Source organism: Danio rerio, chromosome 18 (assembly GCF_052040795.2).
Source record: "Danio rerio strain M-AB ecotype USA chromosome 18, GRCz13ab, whole genome shotgun sequence".
Taxonomy (NCBI): domain Eukaryota; kingdom Metazoa; phylum Chordata; class Actinopteri; order Cypriniformes; family Danionidae; genus Danio; species Danio rerio.
This window is the reverse complement of record NC_141038.1, coordinates 2764815-2788847: the sequence shown is the minus strand read 5'-3', so window position 1 is coordinate 2788847 and position 24033 is coordinate 2764815. Positions and strand designations below refer to the sequence as shown.

The window sequence follows — 24033 nt, the reverse complement described above, 5'->3', positions numbered from 1 at the left end:
AAAACACCTCTATGCATCATCTTTGAACAATCATCTATCAGACGTCTATCAGAAAGTAATGAAATAAATGCATGCATGGACTATTTTTTAAAACTCAATGGCCCTTAATTATATTTTGCACGCCTTTAATTATTGCATGGTGGTCTGTCGAAATGTGTATGGGTGAGCATGGAAGGATGTATTGTAATATAGCAGTTTTTTGGGTTCAAATATAAGAAATAGTAGGCGTCACAGTGGCGCAGTAGGTTGCACGATTGCCTCACAGCAAGAAGGTCACTGGTTCAAGCCTCGGCTGAGTCAGTTGACATTTCTGTGTGGAGTTTGCATGTTCTCCCCATGTTGGCGTGGGTTTTCCTCCGGGTGCTCCGGTTTCCCCCACAATCCAAACACATGCACTATAGGTGAATTGGGTAGGCTAAATTGTCGGTATTGTATTAGTGTGAATAAGTGTGTATGGATGTTTTCCACTGATGGGTTGCAGCTGGAAAGGCATCCGCTGCTTAAAACGTGTTGGATAAGTTGGCGGTTCATTCCGCTGTGGTGAACCCAGCTTAATAAAGGGACTAAACTGAAAAGAAAATGAATGAATGTATCAGAAATAGTCACACTGCTATGTATAGTTTACTAAATGTGCACACATATTGCACACAATGTTTTGCCCGGGGGGTTTTAAAGTCTTAAAGTCACTGAAAATTGTCTTGTAGGTTTTTTGTTAATTTTGTTTATTATTAACAAAGCATACAGGGTCAAAAAACTAAAATTAAAAAAAAACTATATAATTAAAACTATATAATTAAATATATCAATTCAACTACCCCACCCTCCTTCCCTAAAGTCTCTTTAAACTGGGGTATCCAATGAATAGAAGTTAACAAGGTCTTAAATCATTTTAAAAATCTTAATTCTTCTATGTGCAAGTAAAGCTACCCAATCAGACTGACACCCAATTACCAATAATCCATCTCAAACCTTTTTTGAAACAGCAGCTACATATTTTTACAGCAAATTTTCCAAAGTAAATCCATAATCAGGGAAAGAAAAATAAAGCAAAACATCCCATTACTCTGGGGGAAACCAGAGCAACACGGGAAGAACATGCAAACTCCACACAGAAATGCCAACTGACGCAGCCGAGGCTCGAACCAGCGACCTTCTTGCTGTGAGGCGATAGTGCTACCTACTGCGCCACCGCGTCACCCATGACCTTTTATTACTAGAAAAAATATTTACAGAAGTAACAGCCTGAGGTATCAAGACATTTGTGCTGCCCATTATATTACAAACCACAGGAGAGGGCAAATACTTCAGCAGGACAGCGCTCCTTCTCATACTTCAGCCTCCACATCAAAGTTACTGAAAGCAAAGACGGTCAAGCTGCTCCAGGATTGGCCAGCCCAGTCACCAGACATGAACATTATTATGCATGTCTGGGGTGAGATGAAGTAGAAGGCATTGAAGATGAATCCAAAGAATCTTGATGAATCTGGGAGTCCTGCAGGAAGGCTTTCTTTGGCATTCCAGATGACTTTATTAATCAGTGATTTGAGTCATGTCAGAGATGTATGGATGCAGTCCTCCAAGCTCATGATGGAGTCAGACACAATATTCATTCTGTCTCCACTGCAGCAGGACTTTATATTCTATACTGGACATTATTTCTGTTCAGTGATGAGACTTTAGTCTAAGCAGAGTCAGACTTTACTGTCCTAATTAAAGAATTCAAAATCAAGGGATGAGCATATTTCATTGTGGTAAAATAAGTGTAATCTAGAGGCATTTGCCTTTCATTTCAGCCACTTCTGATACCAAATGATCAACTAGAAGTCAAGCTATTATTTGCTGTTCTTAAAACTTGGATAGGCGACAAGACTTTTGTCAGATAGTGTAGTTATGACAAATCCCTTTTTGTCCATGTTTGTCAAGTTTCTAGATTATGTATAAAGCTCATCACCTCATACAATTGACAAAATATTCAAATCTCGAAACACTTTTTACCTCAGTCTGGCAAAATTTATTACAACCCAAACAGGATTTGCATCGTAAACATTAAATAAAAGTTAAAAAGGTATTTTTCATATTTCATATATTACGTTTTTAGTTACGATACTCCCAAAATAATTCTGCAAATTCTCAGCAGAAATAGCAAAAAATGTCTGCTAATTCTGTCTGGCCCTAATAATAACTTTAACTGTTAAACGCCATTAGTTACTATTTGTTTAAAGGTATTAGTAACCAAGTTATTTAAACTAAGTAACTAACTTTAAGTTAACTTTAAGTAACTAACTTTAAGTTATTTAAACTAATGACCTTAACTTTTCCAGTAATGTAAACCTTTTGTAAAGCTGCTTTGAAACAATAATTATTGTGCAAATAAAATTGAGTTGAACTGATGATCGTTAAACGGATCATAACAGTCTAGTGAAAAGGGTCCATAAAGAAACTGAGGAAATGTTTCATTACAGTCAGTGAAAAGGGCTTATTGAGTTTAGATTTTTGAGAATTAATGGGTTAATATTGCTTAAAATAGTTAAAAGTTGACTGAACAATGTGCAAATGAATTGAATTTTTGAGTGTAACGAATAATGCAGGTCTGGTTGAGTTTGCGTGAGATCTTGCGGGAGCGATTAGTCTGGCGGTGGGGTGGCGTTTCAGCACCAGACTCTTGGCACAGACTGTTTGTCTCTGCAGCCAGACACAGCTGCTGGGGGTCAACACTGATCACCTGCTTAGAATAACAATGATCTTAGTCTGCACATGTGCACACAAACACCCACAAACACTGCAACAAGCTGCGCTGCAACACTCCATAAGTAGCTTTGCTTTTATTTGAGTTTCTCAAAGTGATCTGCTCCGGAGAAGAGCTGGATGTTTTTTGCCGACCGTGCTTTAACGCTGAATCAGCTGACCTCTGACCTCTGTGTATCCACACAGTCATTCGGGATTCAGTGTCTGGTTTAAAATAAACACACACTGAGACTTTGCTTGCTCTTGCTTCCGTTCGGAGAATTGTTTTCTGCTGAAAGTCTAGCTATAGCTCGTTTTAGCTTTTTTTTTTCTCAGAGATTTGCTTTCAGTGTAAGTGAAATGCATTAAATGTGTTATTTCCCTTCTACATGCTGAGTTGCATGGTTATCTTGAATCATTTGGTTTATGTAAAATGTATTTATTTATTTATTTTGATCCACCATTGCCTTTTTGCAAAGAACTTGATTGTTATCCAAAGAAAACAATAAGAGTAAATTCACTCAACGGCCATTTCTGGCTATATCTTTACACAACAACAGCATTTTATGGCCCTAAATGCAGCTTTGAAAATGGGTATTTAAAATGCACCAAAAAGTTGTTGTACACATGCATATTTCGGGCCCTATCATACACCCGGCGCAATGTGGCCAAGGCGCGGCGCAATACTTGTTTGGTAGTTTCAGCTTGGCGCAAGAGTCGTTTTGAGGTGTTGCGCTACGCTGTTTAAATAGCAAATGCATTAGCGCTCATATGTGCGCCCATAGGCATTCTGGTCTAAAAAGGAAGGTGTTCTGAGGCGTACGGCTGGCGCGTCGCTATTTTGAGAAACTATAATAAATTTTTTATTAGACCAAAACTAACCCGGTCTAAACTCCAGCGCAGAGTTGCGCCTCGCTTACACACTGCTTAATACACACAAGAGAGCAATAAGCAAATATCTTTACATATGAAAAAATGTAAATATTAAGGATATATATAGGATATAATAAGAATAGATATAGGATATAAATATAAAGGATTAAAATATTACAAAACATATTATTTTCTAGCCTACAAAAATATGAAAAATCACTGCTTTTATGTCTTCTTCATCTCGGGAGGCTTTTTCATTTCATTCATAACAATCTGCTTTTGTATAATGTTATTATTATTAGCAGTATTATTTATTATATCCATATTTATATTTGTTTTATTAAAAACAAGCTTAGATTTGCCCACCTGTCAGGTTTTAGACCATCTGGGGCACAGAGCATGTGTTTTAGGATATAACTCAGGTTTTTGAGCACATTTTGTTATTATTATTTAATTATTCGTTTGCTGGAAATTAGAACTGAATTTAGAAATAGTTTTGAAACAAATATTTGCGCTTAACAAACGCAATTAATTATTTATAGACTAATTGATGTCTGTGCGTAAAGGTTTCCCTATCCAAGAGCGAATGTAAAAGTAGTTACATTATCTCTCATTCTCACGCAGTAGATGCTCTGTTTAACAGTTTTCTGTTAAAAAAAAAACTGTCAACTGTTAACTGTTTGCTAGTGAAATGCTCAGTTTTTCCACTTAGACTTACTTTGCGTCCTGTAAATAGTGAATGCGCTCTTGGCGCGACACAGCTGGCTCTTAAAGGGAATGGGAGATGAGACTCTAATTGGTTTATTCTCAAAACACACCTATAACTCATTAAGAAAATAAACTCAACCCTTTTAGACCATGCGCCTTAGCGCAAAGTGGATTTTCCCGTCCGTAAATTAGCAAAAATGCGTTCTGACACGCCCTAAAAGCTCTGTGCATGGACCGTCAAAATAGAGCCCTTCATATTATGTGTAGGTATAAGCAAGTTCTTAAGGCAAGGCAAGGCAAGGCAAGTTTATTTATATAGCACATTTCATACACAATGGCAATTCAAAGTGCTTTACATAAACAAGAATAAAAGAAACAAGTAAAATAAAAATAAAAACAAATAATAAAAATGTAAAATGTGATATAAAAGAATGAAGAAGAAGAGAAAAACATGAGCAAAGGGCTCATTCAGTAAAGGCACAGCTAAACAGGTGTGTTTTCAGTCTTGATTTGAATGTGCCTAATGTTGGAGCACATCTGATCATTTCTGGAAGCTGATTCCAGCAGCGGGGGGCATAGTGGCTAAAAGCCGATTCACCCTGCTTTGAATGAAATCTTGGAACTTCTAGTTTATATGATCCTAATGATCTGAGTGATCTGTTAGGTTTGTATTCAGTGAGCATATCTGTAATGTATTTAGGTCCTAGGCCATTTAGTGATTTATAGACCAGTAATAATACTTTAAAATCTATTCTGAATGTAACTAGCAGCCAGTGTAAAGACCTGAGGACAGGTGTGATGTGCTCTGATTTTCTTAAAGGGTCAGGAAACACCTAAACACATGTTTTGAGCTGTTGACCGTCGTATATGTGTCCCACACTGCTAAAAACACTATTAGGACACATTTATTTCACTTCAATGTAAAAATTGGTTGTTTTTGCGTTATTTTGAGCAAATTCGTACTTCCGGTTTGAAACAAATTTTTCAAGTTGCGTCACAGCCATGAGATCTTAGCGTGGACGTCTGTACCTGGGAGTACCGTATTACATCTCAGAGTGTGCTGCATTAATGCATGAGTAAGGCTTGGTTCAAACCAATCAAATGGTGAGACCCGAATTTGCTGCTCGTCTCCTCTTAATAAAGACGCGGCTCTAGTTGCTGTTGCTTGTTCTATCTCTACAGATTTGGTAAGTGAGCGACCAGTGATCTTTGTTTATTCAGATGGCAAAGTTAGTTTTTATATTTATTGGCCTCATGTGAACCCAAACTCTCATTCTGTATCAAGAGCAGACAGCAGTGTTTCTTTGACGGGCTCTAAAGGAATTGGTACCAGGGTGTACCAGGTGAGAGGAGTGTGTGTATCGAGGATGAGTCTTGTTGAGTTGCCAACCCTCCTCATTTCCTCATTACATGTGTGTCTCTCGCTTCTGTTCACAGTCAGCAGCACATTTTTGCACTGTTTTGAGCGACATACTGTATAATTACTGATGTTTTCAATCAAGCATCCCTCCTCTATCTCATCCTAATCATGAATGAATTTGAGCTAAACGCTAAGCATTGTACTTTGTGTTGCTCACACTGTAGTGTTTGTGCTCCAGACATGAATGGATCCTTAAAAGGGAAGTGCTGTGCTATTGTCGAGTATGTTTTTTGTTAGATTTCAACAATAAAATAATAGTAAAAAACTTGACATATTGAAGTTGAAGCCTAATTTCATTACTTACAAAATATATTTCTTTTTTTTCCACAAATTATTTTATAATAATTTGTAATCAGTTTTCAGACATTTCTGAGTGAAGTTTGCATATTCTCCCCGTGTTGGCGCTCCCGGAGGAAACCCACGCCAACACTGGGAGAACATGCAAACTACACACAGAAACGCCAACTGACCCATCCGTTTTTGCTTGTAATTCATTATAATTTATGCAGATGCACTGCATAGAAAAAGACTTGGTCATCCCAGTAGATCTAAATGAATGAAATCTTTCCAAATAGAGCTATTCAAATCCATTATATTTAGATCAGAAAAACAAAATATCACAATGTCAGATTTTCCCAATATCGTACAGCCTTAGAATAAATACATAAATAAATCAATAAATCAAATGCTGGCAAGGAAAGAGTTAACCGCAGCAAGAAAATCTGATAGAAGCGCAGTGTCTTATCAAACAGTTTTGGAAACAGACTTTCCCGAAAGCTTGTGTCTGGTTATCAGTTTGTTGGTGAATTGACGTGGCCAGTGTCTGGTCATTGGTCAGGGTGATGATGATGCACTGATGACCTCACTGTGACCACGTCTAGGTGCCGACAGTGGCCCCAGCTGGAATGTGACCCCAGCGAAGGCCATCTTGAGCCAAAGTCTGCAGGCATTAGTGCTGCTGACTCACTCTCCCATGGTGCCCAGCAGTTGATGTATAACCACTGAGCGATGACTGATGAACTTTTAAACTTTAAATCACTCGTAAATCCCTCTTTCCCACAATCTGTGTTTATTTAATGCATAATTGAATTGCTGTCTGTTTATAAAGCAAAGGGGTAGTTCACCCAAAATTTAAAATTCTGTCATTATTTACTCATCCTTTATTTGTTTCAAGAGTTGAACGCAAAAGAAGATATTTTGAAGAATGCTGGAAACCTGTAACCATTGACTTTCATAGTATTTGTTTTTTCTACTATAGTAGTCATTGGTTACCGGTTTTCAGCTTTCTTTAAAATACCCTCTTTTGTGTTCAACAGAATAAAAAAACTTATAAAGGTTTGAAACCACTTGAGGATTAATACATAATAGTGAATAAATAATTTTTTTGGGTGAACTATTTCTTTAAGTACTTTTTTGAACATAAACAAAAAAGGAAACTTCAATTAATCGACTGGTGAAGCTGGCCCCAAAATGTTGTATTTTTAATTATTACATGTTTGAATAAGTTAAATAGGTTCATAATGGTTGATACTTTTTCTTCTCCCTTTTAATTAATTCTAAAGTATGCTCTGATATAATATATGTAATTTGTGTAATGTTTTCTAGTAAGAGTTTATGATGTGGCGTCTTAAAAATGGAAAAACTAATTTTTTGTTTTAAATTAAGTCTTAAATTCACATATTACAAAGTACAAATAAAAAAAAAAAACAGGATTCGATGTGATTTTAAGGTCAATTATTTCATTCATTTATAATTCTGAAACACATAAAACAATTATATTGACATACTCAAATGTTGGGTTTATATTTGGTCCTATAAATTTCATTGAAAATTACCTTGTGAGTGGTTTTACACAAAATTGAGTATTTATAGTTGCAAAGTACCTACTTGTGCGTGTGTGTGTGTGTGTGTGTGTGTGTCTGCGTGTTTATTTCTTGTTGGCTTTGTTCCTTTATTAATCCGGGGTCGCCACAGCGGAATGAACCGCCAACTTATCCAGCAAGTTTTTACGCAGCGGATGCCCTTCCAGGCGCAACCCATCTCTGGGAAACATCCACACACACATTCACACACACACACTCATACACTACAGACAATTTAGCATACCCAATTCACCTGTACCGCATGTCTTTGGACTGTGGGGGAAACCGGAGCACCCAGAGGAAACCCACACGAAGGCAGGGAGAACATGCAAACTCCACACAGAAACACCAACTGAGCCGAGGTTGGAGCCAGCGACCTTCTTGCTGTGAGGCGACAGCACTCTGCGTGTTTATTGATATATGTTATTGATAAAATTAATGTATTGTTTGTTTGTTTGTATACTTTATTGTCCCTCAAGGAGAAATTTTCTGTGGACTCACACAGCCCTTCAGCAGGTTCTGACTCAATGACAATTACAAATAAGCCAACATGGAAAATAATTACATACATTATTGATCAGAGTTCAACAGTCTGATTGACACTGGAATAAAAGAGTTTTTAAGGCTGTTTCGCTTCCAGCGGAAAGTTCTGTATCTTCTACCAGAAGGTAAAAGATCGTAAAATGGAAAGAGTACATGAGACGGGTTACTTAAAATTATTTTCGCTTCATTCAGAGTGCATTGCTCGTAGAGTGTTTGTATAGTAGTAAAGGTTTTTAGATCCTATTAGTCTCATAGCAGTTCTGATAATATTAAAAATTTTTGATTTCAGATTTACAGAGAGATTGCCATACCATGCAGATAGACCATACCTGATAACACTTTCAAATACAGCTTGATAAAATAAGTACATGATTACTTATATACTAATATAAAGTACGTGGTTATTACTAATTAAGATCATTCATTCATTTTTCTTTGGCTTAGTCCAGTTATTCATCAGGGGTCGCCACAGCGGAATGAACCGCCAACTATTCCAGCATATCTTTTACTCAGCGGATGCCCTTCCTGCTGCAACTCAGTACTGGGGACACACACACACACTCACACTACGGCCAATTAATTTCATCAATTCCCCTACAGCGCATGTGTTTGGACTGTAGGGGAAACCAGAGCACCCGGAGGAAACCAACGCCAACATGGGAAGAACATGCAAACTCCACACAGAAATGCCAACTGACCCAGTTGAGGCTCGAACCAGTGACCTTGCTGTGAGGCCACAGTGCTAACCACTGAGCCACTGTGTCGCCTCTCATAAATTACATTTGATATATTATTAGTTATATATAATTAATCATAATAATCATTAATAATTATTAGAACAAAACTATTATATATGTTGATATTTGTTACTTTAGATTGATCTTTTTCATTAATTATTATATTTATCAGAATAAAACAAATATGATAAACATATGTTAGAATTTATAAATTAATTTAACTCGTAATGGTTTCAAAACATCTTTCAAACTTTTAAATTCAAATTGGTGAAGACTATTGAAACCATTTTTGTGAGAGTAATGTGTGTGTGTGTGTGTGTGTTTGTTCTCCTGCAGGTATCTGTGTAAAGTGTGGTAAAGGTGTTTATGGAGCGAGTCAAGCATGTCAGGCGATGGGGAACCTGTATCATACAAACTGCTTCACCTGCTGCTCATGCGGTGAGTTTCTACAAATACACACACTCCTGCTAGTTTTATGTGTCTAAAGCATATCCGTTTAATTTAGGACAGATCACGTGCCACATGTGTATTTAATGTCCTAGAGTTCATGTTTATTTGTGTTTGAGCTTGTCATGTGTAGATGTGCTCTCAGGTGTAGGTGTGTGTGTGTGCCGCAGGGCAGGTCTGTCACCTGACGCGTCCTCCTCTCTCCTGTTTCCTCTGTAAACCATAGAGAATTCGCGGCGCTACTGTAAAGCAAATTCAGTTTTCTCTCTTTCACTCTCTTTTCGCCCTCCGCACAGATACAGTTTCCTCACGCTTTACAGCCAGGCTAGATAATTTACACGTAATGCTAGCCGTCGCTGTACACGTATTGTTTTCTGAAAGAGAGAGGGCCAGTAAACCGGATGCGGTCTGGGAGGAACTGGAAGCCTCTTTTAAGGACATAATGGGCTCTTGAAGTTCACAGGAACTTTCTAGTGTGACGTTGGAGTGTGTTTGTGGATGTTTGGCTTTTCTGTGATGAATAAGCTGCTGTGGTTGATCTTAAGTACTCCAGTCTAATCACGAGCCACTGAAATGTTTTAGGAGTGAAGGAGACGGAGCATAACTCATGTGTTGTGTATAAAGGCTAGTTCAATGAGGGACTTTTTTGCTCGTTTTATTTTTGTTAGATGAGTCAAAATGGGCGGGTACAGTATGCCGTGGTGGAACGAGTATGGAAAAATGATGCTCGAGTAAAAGTTACCCAAACATGTAGTGCGAGGACAGGGCTGGACAATAAGGACTGCCCGATGGCCCGGGGCTAGCATGAGACACTCGGGACAGTGGACTGTATGGTTACTGGCCTGATCGGGTATTGAATAAAATCACTGTCATAAATATTTCGTGCGTAAATAAAATTCACGCATCTGTAATTATAAAATCGTAAAGAAAAACGAAATGTACTCGTAATTTTACGAGGGTGCAATTCCAAAGTCTGCCATTAGAACAGTCACAGATACGACATTTTTTTTGTTTGTTTTATAAGCGACTGATGAATTTACGATGGGTGTACTTAACTATTCAAACTCTGTGGACCCGGTTCCGGGTCTGTGACGTCATCGACTTTCGCTTTAAGATTTAAAGGGCTAGCATTGCACCAGACCCCCCGTAAATGGTTTCGTTTGAAAGTGTATAATCTATATTTTATGCACATATGCATCACTTTGGTTTTTATTCTACTGTACAAAAGTTATTTACACTTAAATACACGGTATTTTGGATACCGGAGCTACGTATTTTACATTGGTTCATTTTCATAATTTTCATATGACACATGTACAAGTTATAGCTCAAATGAAAGCTCTTGCCGGTGCTCATACGGTTCTAGCGTTCTTTTTACTGAATTTTATTCACATATCAAACAGTTGTTGAATGAATCGCGGTGTTTCCATGGCGCTGAAGTGAAAACAATACATTTATGATCAATAAGCAGCCCCAGATAACACAGACAGCTCATCTCTTACCTTATGCTGTGCGCTTCATGGCCGTTTCTCCTCTGTTTTTGAGCTGATGTGCATAAGTAATGCTTTTATATGTCTGACGTGGTCGAAACACAGTGAATTATGTTTGATCAAACTAAAGAATATTGAAATATGAAAACAATGATCGCTCCTGTGGCTTGTACAGCACCTCTCATCAGTTGGAATACAATAACTTTTGCATAGATTATGGTGGAGACATTTTTCTTTTTTCCTATGATTACAGACATGTGCAGGAACCACCGAAATTAATTACAGCACGCTAGACCACACACAAGCTAAAAGGTCCACTTTCACATTTGAGTTTATAAAAAAAATAAAAAAGCGCCTCTTTTTATAGGTGTTTATTATAACACAGACAACATATACAGATATTTTAAACACTTTTAATTGTGTTTTATGAAAATTCAAAGGGTTTTCTTTAAAATGATACCACATTTTTGCATTTACACCTCTGCATGTGGATTTTTAAAATTTGGGTAGGCACAATCCAGGCGGAAATCCCAAAATAACAGCAGAGGTTAACTGGTTAACAAACACAAAATACAGTTTCACCACGGACACGAAGACCTGATTACGAGTACAAATCAAACAGCGACACTTCACTGTCAAAATTACATCACCGCTGTCACAGGCATTAATAAACAAGCGAGAGTCATCGATCACAGCGGTGCACTTGCTGGGGCACTGGAGCTTCCTAGTTTAAAGGCTTAACTAGGTTAATCAGGTTAACTAAGGTTAGGGTAATTAGGCAAGTTATTGTATAATGATGGTTTGTTCTGTAAACTATCGAAAAAATATAGCTTAAAGGGGCTAATAATATTGTCCTTAAAATGGTGTTCAAAAAATATTTAAACTGCTTTTATTCTAGCCGAAATAAAACAAATAAGACTTTCTCCAGAAGAAAAAATATTATCAGACATACTGTGAAAATTTCCTTGCTCTGTTAAACATCATTTGGGAAATATTTAAAAAAAGATAAATCAGTTGAAAGGGGGGTGAATAATTCTGACTTCAACTGTATGTGTTCTATAAGTAGCTCTATCAGTATATTTAGTTCTATTGGTATACACTATTATATTTAACTTATTTTCTAATGTTCTGTCCAATTGTGGAATGAGAGGCACTTTTTCCTCCTCTCTTCATGTATAATTGAGCCTTTCTGTCACGTCCAGAGCTGCACCCGCCTGCTCCTCATCAAAGAGAGAGGAATGCACTCATTTATTCCTCCATCTCTCTCTCTCTCTCTCTCTCTCTCTCTCTGTCACGACTCACTTTTCCAGAACTGTATCAGTCATGACATGGACAAACACATTAACCTCTTCTCACACTGCAAAAAAATGCTTTTCTTACTTAAATGTTTTGTCTTGTTTCTAGTCCAAATATCTAAATATTCTTAAATTAAGAAGCATTTTATAGACAAACAAAAAATATGGTCTTGTTTTAAGAACTGATATTTCAAAATTAGGTGGGTTTTTCCTTAAAACAAGCTAAATAATTTGCCGATAGGGTATGCAATATAATCTTGTTTTACATTTTGACATTGGCTTATTATTTTGCTTGTTATAAATGCTACTTGATTCAAACTTCTGTACATTTTTGGACTTGAAACAAGACGTTTTATTGCAGGACATAAACACACACTCACAGCATCACAAACACTCTGTAACAGTTCAAAAGATGAGTGTGTGTTGCACCATAATCTCTCTCAAACATATGCACACACACACGCACGCAAACACACACACTTACACACACACTCGGTGAAAGTCATTCTGAACAACATTTTTCATTCACTGTGAATCCTTAATAATATATACTACTAGTGGTGGGCCGTTATCGCCATTAACGTGCAGCGTTAACCCGAGAATCTTATCAGGCGATTAAAAAAATATCGCTGTTAATCTATTCTCAGAGTTGGATTGGGAGCTGGGTCTGTTCTACGCAAGCTATGATGACTTTCACCTTGATATTTTAGCGCGGATGTATACCTGACCGAATTGCACTATAGGAGTCTTCAAACCTGTGTGTATTCCTACTGTGAAATTACCACATCAAGCGTGACGTGCTAACATTGATGCAGTTCACTAGAGTGAATCTGATTAATGTCAGCTCCACATCTAACTATAAGTCACCTGTAGAGTTTATGCGTTCCAGTAAAATAGATACAAATAAAATAGACCGGGTGCTTTTTAAAGTGAATGACGGTGAATGAAAGTCAAACCGGTGAGCCGTCTGACAAAACAGTGCCCTTCTGAATCAAATCAGCAGGATGACCTTCTGGATCTTTCACTTACTGAAGACACGACTGACTACGCTAACATGAACATCAGTAATCGAGTTATTCGCCTTAATAGAAAATAATAAAATGAAAGTGTTTATGTGAAGTGCTGTAATCTAAAGCAGGTCGCACCACGCAGCGCCATGTATTTTAGAATTCTAAACATAGGTTTCTATCAGGATACACACACCGGCGCCGCAAGACGGCTCAGGACGCAGTTCATTTTTCAGCCGCGCCACAGAGCGCCATCTGATTAGTTTCATGTTAAATATCATTCGAATGTGCGCGTCTGGTGTGTGATACTTTAAACTGTCATGTACGCGCCGTGTCGCGGCGCCGAGCGGCGCTTCTGGTGTGCGACCTGCTTAAGAGTTTCCTGTAGTTTTGGGTGACTTCAACTGCAGTTCAGCAGTTTCACATTCACTCATGAACATTTCATTCATGCTCCCGTGACAAACTGGGCTATTAGACGCAAATAAGGAGCAAGGACTGGTGAGAGTGTAATGGAATTTAATAAAGTGCGCCAAATGGAAAGAAAAAACTTCCGCATTTCGCGAGGTGTGTGTGTGTGTGGTCCTTTATTGACAGCCGTGTGTGTGGATCTTGTCAGAAAATATGGCGACAAGTCCAACATGATGGTAATAGTTTGATTGTGGTGTTTACTTCAGTAATGCCACTAATTTCTGCATACTCCACATGTCTGAATTCCATTTCTGTTTAGTTCAGTTATGACTTTAGTCGGATTAAGGTAATCAAAAATTGCTGTTTTGAGCTTATTAAGGCCTACAGTTCAACATTCATGTTTACCTGATTAAACAGTTATTAAACACAAGCACTTCTTATTGAACATCATTTATTTTCATCACCAATTACCGCAGTAGAACAGTTTCTCAAGCTTTCTCGAGTTTCTCTAGATTTAAAAAAAATAATCGATGCCCTACTATATTATATACTAAACAAAAATAATTAATGTACAAATACAATATACACATACTAAGCAAATATATCTATCTATGGACTCTGTGTTTAATATTAAGCTAATTAGTGATTTCCTTCTAGCTGATGATTCCTTTGATTTATTGACTGTAGTTGAGTTACAGTTTGTGTTTTGGTTATATTGCAGTTATTCATAAACTATGTTAAGCTGACAAATGAAATTGGCAAAGATAAATAATGAGAAGTTGTTATGGACAGTATACATGAGAAAGCGGGCAGAAGAACATGTGTGTGACCAGCAGGCCTGCACATGCTCTCAACCGCAGTCTAAAATTCCCCTTTTAACACTAACACACACACACACACACACACACACACACACACAAACTGTCTACAGTCTGGATGTGAATTCCCAAACATGTACATACACTCTTTGAGTGACTCATCACATCCAGTATCCCATCGTGCACTGCTCGAACCAACCTGCAGATGATAAAGACCTGCTTGTTCTCTTGCCGTGGACCGGAGTGTGTGTGTGTTTCTCACAGCATCAGGGAAGGAGCTAGAAAAACACTCACACTTTGTTCTCACCGCACAAAATATGCCATTCTGTCTGTTGTTCTATTAAACAGAAGACAATAACATAAGAATCGAATGATAGAACCGAGGAGAGAACTATTCACTTGTTCTGTCTTCTGTTCTTTCACCTATACTTCTTTTATGGTTCCGTCTGTCATTCTATCCATTGTCACTATCCATTATATTGTTCGAATAATCGATGCAATGGGAAAAAGTGAATGGTTAAAATGAAAGAGCAGTAAATAGAATAATAGAACCATAGATGGATCTAAAGTTCAGTTTTTCTGTCTATATAGCATTCAACCATTCTTTTTATGATTCTATGATTCTATCCATCCAATCTTTGGTTCTGTCGGTTGTGCATTGGATATTCAGATTGAAAGATGCATAGAACAAAAAATGGAACCATAGACAAGAACGATGGATTGATAGAGCAATAAATCCATTATTACAACTCTGGTTCCATCTTTTGTTGTAATTACCCATCTTTCTATATGTGGTTCTGTCTATTATTATAATTATCTATTCTTCTATTTATGGTTTCATCTAATATACTAATGATTTATGGTTCTGTTATTCTAATTACCCATGTAATATCTATGGTTCCATCTTATTCTAATTATCCATCATTCTATTTATGGTTCCATCTGTTATTCTAAGTACCCATCATTCTGTTTATGATTCCATCTATTATTCTACTTAACCATCGTTTTATCTATGGTTACTTCTATTAACCACTATTCTATATGTGGTTCCATCCATTGTTCAAATTATCCACTGTTCTATATGTGGTTCTATCTATTATTCTAATTATCTATGGTTCCATCTATTATTCTTATTATCCACTTTTCTATCTATGGTTACATCTATTGTTCTAATTATCCACCACTTTATCAATTGTTTCTATCTATTTTTTTTATTTTTTTTTATTTATGGTTCCATCTAATATTCTACTTATCAATCAATCTATCTATGTTTCCATCTATTGTTCTAATTATCCACCATTCTTTATGTGGTTCTGTCTATTTTCTTATTATCTATGTCTCCATCTATTATTCTAATTATCAACTGTTTTATCTATGGTTCCATCTATTATTCTAATTATCAACTGTTTTATCTGTGGTTCCATCTATTATTCTAATTATCAACTGTTTTATCTGTGGTTCCATCTATTATTCTAATTATCAACTGTTTTATCTGTGGTTCCATCTATTATTCTAATTATCTATGGTTCCATCTATTATTCTAATTATCCACCATTCTATATGTGGTTCTGTCTATTTTTCTTAGTATCTATGTCTCCATCTATTATTCTGATTATCCACTGTTCAATCTATGGTTCCATCTATTATTTAATTATCCACTGTTCAGTCTATGGTTCCATCTATTAATCTAATTATTAACTGTTTTATCTATGGTTCCATCTATTAATCCAATTATCCACTGTTCTATCTATGGTTCCATCTATTATTCCAGTTATCCACTTTTTTACATATGGTTCTATCTATTGTTCCAATTATCACCTGTTCTATCTATGGTTCCATCTATTAATCTAATTATTAACTGTTTTATCTATGGTTCCATCTATTGTTCTAATTATCACCTGTTCTATCTATGGTTCCATCTATTATTCCAATTATTAACTGTTTTATCTATGGTTCCATCAATTGTTCTAATTATCCACTTTTCTGTCTATGGTTCCATCTATTGTTCTAATTATCCACTGTTCTATCTATATTTCCATCTATTGTTCTAATCATCCACTTTTCTATCTGTGGTTCCAACTATTATTCTAATTATCCACTGTTCTATCTGTGGTTCCAACTATCATTCTGTATGTGCTTCTGCCTATGTTCTATGTATCCATTGTTCTGTCTATGGTTCTATTCATCATCCTTTCTATTTAAAGTTGCATTTTTATCTCTGGTTTATCTTTCTATCAGTCAATTGTCAAGTAGATGTGTTTGCATATGTATTATTCAGCTAAACACGGGGTGTGTTCTCAGAGTAGATGTTGTGAGTGCTGTACTCAGTGTTTCTCACTGCTGGACTCTTTCCGTCACTGGATCTTTGATTGCACTCGAGACAGCTTTCCCAGCAATCCTCAGCAGCTGTGTGCTGTGTTCTAATGACACAGTGTCATATCGCTTTAGATGTGCTTCAGTTGTACAGGCAGTCAGCCATATTATGAGAGAAAATCATATCAGTCTCCAAACACTGTGACATAATGAGATTTCTGTTATTTCTGCTAAAGAGATCACAGTCATGCCTTGTTTGCAGGTGTCCCTTTTCTTGCACATTAATGGACCAGTTGCATTTTTACTAGAGATTTCTCTATTCTAGGCTCATTTTACAATGCAAACTTTGTTTTATAAGTTAATTTTAGGGGATCATGTTGCATTTAATTTGTTATAAATAAAAACGAGATGGCTCAGTGGGGTAATCTCTTGCGCATCTGGGATATTTTTATATTTCTGTTGTACTTTGTTTTTATTTCAAGTTTATTTTGAGTGTACATCATTTTTCCATTTAAACTGCATTTCTTTTAGTTGCCAAGGTAACATTTGCTATGAAACTTTCTCAGTTTAAATGGCACCTGTGATGAAAATCGACATTTGTTAGCTGTTTGGACAGAACTGTGTGTAGGTATAGTGTGTCCTCAGTCATATTGGAGTGATATATAATTGATAAATTTATATATATATATATATATATATATATATATATATATATATATATATATATATATATATATATATATATATATATATATATTTCCTGAAGTTATAATAGGACCCAAATACCAGTTTTTTTAGGCCCACCACAACGTGACATAGGAGTCCACCCCCTGATTGAATAACAGGTGCCATGTTTCTATAATAACAAGTACACACCTGTGTATGGAATTTTTTTTGCAAAGAAAATGGAATTACAATATCTGTTCTTTGATTTTTATAAGATTCATTAGTTTAAAATTGCTGTGATCCTCAACCGCTATAATCACCACAGCCGCAAGGTGTCATATGTGTGTGTGTGTGTTTTGCAAACGGCATTTGTGCGTGACTCATCGTTTCAGAAAGGCTTGAATAAACTCCAACACAAATACATGAAATCAGCTTACTTGGTATTTCTGACTAGTGAGCTGTATTTCAGCTTCATCTGTGTCTGTCTCTATCACTGACTGCTGTTTATCTGACGTAACGCAGGAGAAGCAGACATGCACATGGGAATGGTGGGCGGGGAGATGCAGCTAATTTGCATTTAAAGTCACAGACTACAAAAACAGCTGCACCGTACTCAGACACCAAAATGGGCAGATTCTGGAGGCTATAATAAATAATCTGATGGGTGTTTTTAACTGATACTTTACAGTCACATTCTGGAGACTGTGTGTCACTGCATCCCAAATGACGAAACATAATACAAAACAATATAACTAAAGTAAAGTCCACTTTGCTAAGCGTGAACACTTCTATTCCCGTTAAACTGAACAGCACATCATCAACGACGTAAGCGTGCTCCGGCTCGGAAAGTTAAAGCAGTGTGAGTGCAGGCTATCGGGGAGAGGGGGGCAAGCACGCTTAAAGACAACTGTGCCTAGTGTGAGCATGCCCTTAGGCTTTGATCCAAATTGTGATGTTTTGGTGACTGTCGCTTTAAATTCTAATGAGATTGTGCTCTATTCAAAAGAGGGCGGAGCTACAAAGCCTATGTGTCAACATAGCAACAGATTCAATACAGGACTAGCGTTATCTGTGTGAAAAGCTGAAAATGTGAAAAGAAGTGGCTCAGAAGAAAGTAGTCTATTGAGACTCCTGTCGCTGTTCATTTGTGCTTCATCTAAAACTCCCCATCTATAATCCTCTTAGTCTATGCTAACATTATCTTCAGCAGCTCAAACACTCTAATGGATAATGGACAGACGGCTGCTTCTCACTCAGGGCTGCTGTTTATGCTAATGAGGGAGAGATGGGCACTAGTGGGCGGGGCTTTCCCTCTCTGATGACACGTACAAAGGGAGAATGTCAATCAAAGTGTTTCATTCATCAAGTCTGATTATTCATTTATTCATTAATTTTCTTGTCGGCTTAGTCCCTTTATTAAGCTGGGGTCGCCACGGCGGGATGAACCGCCAACTTATCCAGCTAGTTTTTACGCAGCGGATGCCCTACCAGCCGCAACCCATCTCTGGGAAACATCCACACACACATTCACACACACACTCATACACTACGGATAATTTAGCCTACCCAATTCACCTGTACCGCATGTCTTTGGACTGTGGAAGAAAACGGAGTACCCGGAGGTAACCCACGCAAAGGCAGGGAGAACATGCTAACTCCACACAGAAACGCCATCTGAGCCAAGGTTCGAACCAGCGACCCAGTGACCTTCTTGCTGTGTGGCGACAGCACCACCTACTGCGCCACTGCCTCGCCCAAGTCTGATTATAACAAATACAATTCATTCATGTTGATCATTAGAGGCTGGAGATATTCACACACAACTGAATACAGCCACAATAAGCACAATATCGCACATCCTTATTTTCACTTGCATCACATATAGCAATGACCCTTACTAGAGGACTGAAGGTCTGCAGCCTCTGTGACAGTCATGGGAAACATGCATTCAGTAACACATCAAGTGTAAAAATTCAATCAAACATGCATTTAACACAGCCGACCATGAAAAATAGATATGAAACTGGCCACATATTCTTTAGAAAGGAGAACAGATGCATATAAATGAAGAATGACAAAATAATGGTTTTGGTTAATGGATCATATTTACAATTCCACGGCTTTCAGAAGCTGTCATGGTTGGGTAAACTCGTATAGTGGTGAACGAATACATAAATAACATTCTCATATGAACCAACTTCAAATGATAAACTATGCGGTAGGGTTTTATTGGGATGTGGTGATATCTTTCACTTATGACAGGGCTCGAAATTAACCTTTTTGCTTGGTAGCACCGGTGCTCCTAACTTAAAAAAATTTAGGCGCATCATCTAAAATTTTGTCGCACCCACCAATTATGAGCACCGTTACTACAAGTTTTATACAAACATATTTATTGTATTTGAAATCAACACTAATCAAACTAACAAGCAAAAAAATGTGTATGTATATATATATATATACATAAATGCAAGCGTGAGGAAAATATGTCTCAACGAAATCCCGTTATCACAAGAAAATAGATTTTTATAACAGAACTGAGTGAGCAAAAGATACTGCTTTAATGAATCTGTTAACGATATAACTGTGCTGTTCTCACAAGTGCTGTCTGATATTGCACTAATGCTTTTGACACATATTGTAGCTTATTATATGCATACATGTTAATAGCAATACCGGTTTATTTTTATGAGTAGCAATATTAGTTTACTCAATGCAAACACGTTCGCGATGGTTTACGTGGTGTTCAATTTTACATATAGCTGTCCCTTGCATGGCGGACAGCATCTGGCGATTATATGAAGGATTAAACAGAAGCTCTCGTGCTAGATGTGGCAAACAGTTACCTGAAAACTCCATCCCACAGACTTTTCATAGCGGACTTGAAGCCAATAGAAGTCTTCTACTCTTGGAAAAGTGTAGATAGTGGATTAACATTTAGCACATGATCACTACTAAGATGTTTCAGTATTTATAACTTTAGATGCCATGGTTTCTAAAACGTATGGTGTTATCTTCATTCTCCTCTTCAGCGCTTTACAATTTTTCGCAGTAGTTGCTCTCTCTGTCATCCCAAGCCAGAAGCGCTGACTGAGTGATTGACAGCTGATATTAACCAAACATTCGCGTTCAGTGCTAGAGCAGTGGGCCAATAAGAAGAGCGTGAAGGCGGGGCACGCATGTCGGACTTGGATTTGTTTACTGCAAGTTGACATGTCAACTGTTTTAAACCATTCCCGAGCGATGTGTTTCGCGTTCCAAGTGCAGAGATGCTTTCTGCGTGAATGTCTCCCGAATCCGCGCATGTGGTGAACATTTTACAGTAAAAACTGGTCGCACATAACAATTTTAAGCACTCGCAGAAATGCTCCCAAATATATTTTAAGGTCGCATAGAAAAAATTTCGGGCGCATATGCGACCAAATTGGTCGCAATTTTCGAGCCCTGTATGATAATATGACAGTTGTTGTTTTAACAACGTGATGTTGGTTTCAACGCTATGGATTTTTTCTACTGGTGTGATAGGGCCAGTGGTTTAGATTTTTACTTGCCCTGCCAAAATTTTCACTGGCCCCAGCAAAAAAAGGAAAGTTAATAGCTATTTTTTGCCACATTTTGAATAATGTGTCAAAAATAAAGTCTGTGAATCTAGAATTTCAATACTTAAAATAAATTGTAAATAAAAGTGTTATGCAAACAAAAAGAGCAGTACAGAAAATGTAAAAAAAAAGGTGGCTGACTTGTCAAACTGGCGGCAATCTGTGCTAAACATCACTTCATTTTTATTTTGTCGTGTTAGTCTACTTCCAAGACGTTAGAAACAATCTTTTAGCCTTATAATTTGATGTTGCCACCATGTTGCCGTTTCTTCGCTGTACTGGTTTTTACCAGGTTACAGAAAAAAAATATCATGGTCAATCAGATAAGAGGAACTGCAAAGCAATGTGGTGTTTACGACATCACAGAGAAGGTAGTGTTTAAAAACTTAAAAGCACAAACTTACAATGCACGCAACTGACAAATAGTCACAGACAAATTAAATGTTAGTGACAAGGCAGGACTGTCCCAATCGGGCCAGTAATGATCCCGTCTACTGTCCCAAGTGTCTCTCAAGCTGGCCCCGGGCCACCGGGAGTCCTTATTGTTGAGCCTTGTGATGAACAAAAGCTGACGGACGTTAAGTATGTATAAAAACATCTATTGAGAGTCTAAACGTGAATTTTGGGGTGAATCCATTTCAAATGAGCCTGTAATCATTCTGTGTGTGGTTATGTTTTTAGAAATGTAGATCATATTGACCCTTTACTGTCCTGTGAGGCCACAGAAGAGTATTTGCAAATACATATGAAGCAACATAAACAAGTTTCATTCATACTACACATATTCATACAGCGTTCTACATTTGAAACCAAGATTATACTGTCAGATCTATTTATCCTTGCCAGACCTAAAGGACCGTTCACACTAAATTTGATAACTATAAATGCACTACCTAACAAAAGTCTTGTCGCCTATCCAAGTTTTAGGAAGAACAAATAATACCTTGACTTTTAGTTGATCATTTGGTATCAGAAGTGGCTTATGAAAGGCAAAGGCCTCTAGATTACACTTATTTCACCACAATAAAATAAGGTTATGAGTTGATTATTAATGATTTCATCAGGACAGTGAGCTCTGACTCTGTTTAGACTAAAGTCTCATCACTGAACAGAAATAATGTCCAGTATAGAATATAAAGTCCTGCTGCAGTGGAGACAGAATGAATATTGTGTCTGACTCCATCATGAGCTTGGAGGACAGCATCCATACATCTCTGACACGACTCAAATCACTGATTAATAAAGGTATCTGGAATGGCAAAGAAAGCGTTCCTGCAGGACTCCCAGATTCATCTTCAATGCCTCCTCCTTCATCTTACCCCACACATGCTCAATGTTCAACAATTGGCTGGCCAATCCTGGAGCAGCTTGACCTTCTTTGCTTTCAGGAGCTTTGATGTGGAGGCTGAAGTATGAGAAGGAGCGCTATCCTGCTGGAGAATTGTCCCTCTCCTGTGGTTTGTAATGTAATGGGCAGCACAAATGTCTTGATACCTCAGGCTGTTGATGTTGATCATCCACTCTACAGAGCTCTCGCACGCCCCCATACTGAATGTAACCCCAAACCATGATTTATCCTTTAATAAACTTGACCGATTTCCTGGAGAATCTTGAGTCCATGTGGGTTCCAGTAGGTCTTCTGCAGTATTGGTGATGATTGGGATGCAGATCAACAGATGATTCATCTAAAAAATCCACCTTCTGCCACTTTTCCAAATGATCAACTAGAAGTCAAGTTATTATTTCATATATGTCAAGTCATTAAGCTATTAAGTTCTGAAGTATCAAGTTATTAAGCTGTCCATGTTAAACCCCTCTTTGCAAAAACTATTTAAAAATAACAGAAAAATTTGTTATACCATGGAAAAAAACTGCATGAAATTTATGCAGGCCAGGCTTGCAAATTGAACTATAAAAATAAAGGTAGCTCAGGTATCTAGTGCTAGTTTCAGCATCTCTGTGTTGCCTTGTTTGAAATGTGCTTATGATTGACCACAGCACGTCCCTCATTCACTAATCAGACGATTCCTAAATCATTATAAATGACCAGAGTATCTTACCTCAGTTATCTTCATCATGAATAATCCCCCCTTCCACCCTTACTCTTCCTCTCTTTTCCTTGATAGGGTGGCACGGCGGCCAAGAGATTAGAACTGTTGCCTAACAGCAAGAATGTCACTTGTTCAAGTCCTTCCCAGGCCAGTTGACATTTCTGTGCAAAATTTACGTATTCTCCCCATACTCACGTGGGTTTCCCGCAGTTTCTCTGGTTTCCTCCCACCCTCCAAAGACCAAACCAAATTGGCACCATAGACGAGCTCTCAGTCAGCAGTATAACCCTCCATAGCAATCCTTAATTTGTCATTAGACATAAATAAGCAGGGGAGTTCTCGAGATCTACCTGAGCTCAGACTCCCCTCTCGCCCTGCAAATGGGTGGGAGCCCAGGGCTCGAGGATCTTATAAGCTCAGGGGTCTCTCCCTGGACAGCATGCCAAACAAGCTTTATAATCAATCATCAGCTAAGGGTGAACTCTTGAATATTACATATTTGCATGTGTATATTTATCATTTTGTTTGTGTGTATATATATATATATATATATATATATATATATATATATATATATATATATATATATATATATATAAGCATTATGCTTTGTGTGAACGGGCCTTAAACTAGTCAAGCTACCAGCACAAAAACACGCGGTGTTGCCCATATTTGCAGAGCTACACGTCTGCCACCAATTAACCTTCTTACAAATAAGCTTTGATGAAATACGCAGTTTTCAGAAGGTGGATGTCGTTGACTGTGGCCGCAGTCTTTGACAAAGGCTGAAGGAATGTCGCCGTTCCCTCCCCCCCTTCTTCTCTCTCTCTGTCTCTTTCTCTGCTGGTGGAGGGGGGCATCAGGACCAGCCGGTGACCTCAGGCCTAAAGAATGTCCCCGTTTACTCAGACCTCTCTCTGTCTCCCTCTCTCTCTTTTTGTGTTCAGACTCTGGCCCTCCCCAGACATTTGTCAGCACCACAAATCTCTTGGATCTCGGTGTTGTTTGTTGTGTTCACACACGTCTACAAACATCCTCGTCTTACATTTGCCATCTCAGTTTTTAAAAATTA

The 24033-nt window shown here is 37.7% G+C and overlaps 1 protein-coding gene across 2 annotated transcripts in view; it reads left to right on the top strand.

Annotated features, from left to right (window-relative positions):
• The window catches only part of wtip (WT1 interacting protein), a 73567-nt gene that overhangs the window by 22698 nt on the left and 26836 nt on the right, over nucleotides 1–24033 (top strand). For both annotated transcript variants that reach the window (XM_087292351.1, NM_001123278.3), the window contains 1 exon segment: nucleotides 9204–9305. In XM_087292351.1, the coding sequence (XP_087148477.1) occupies nucleotides 9204–9305 (102 nt within the window).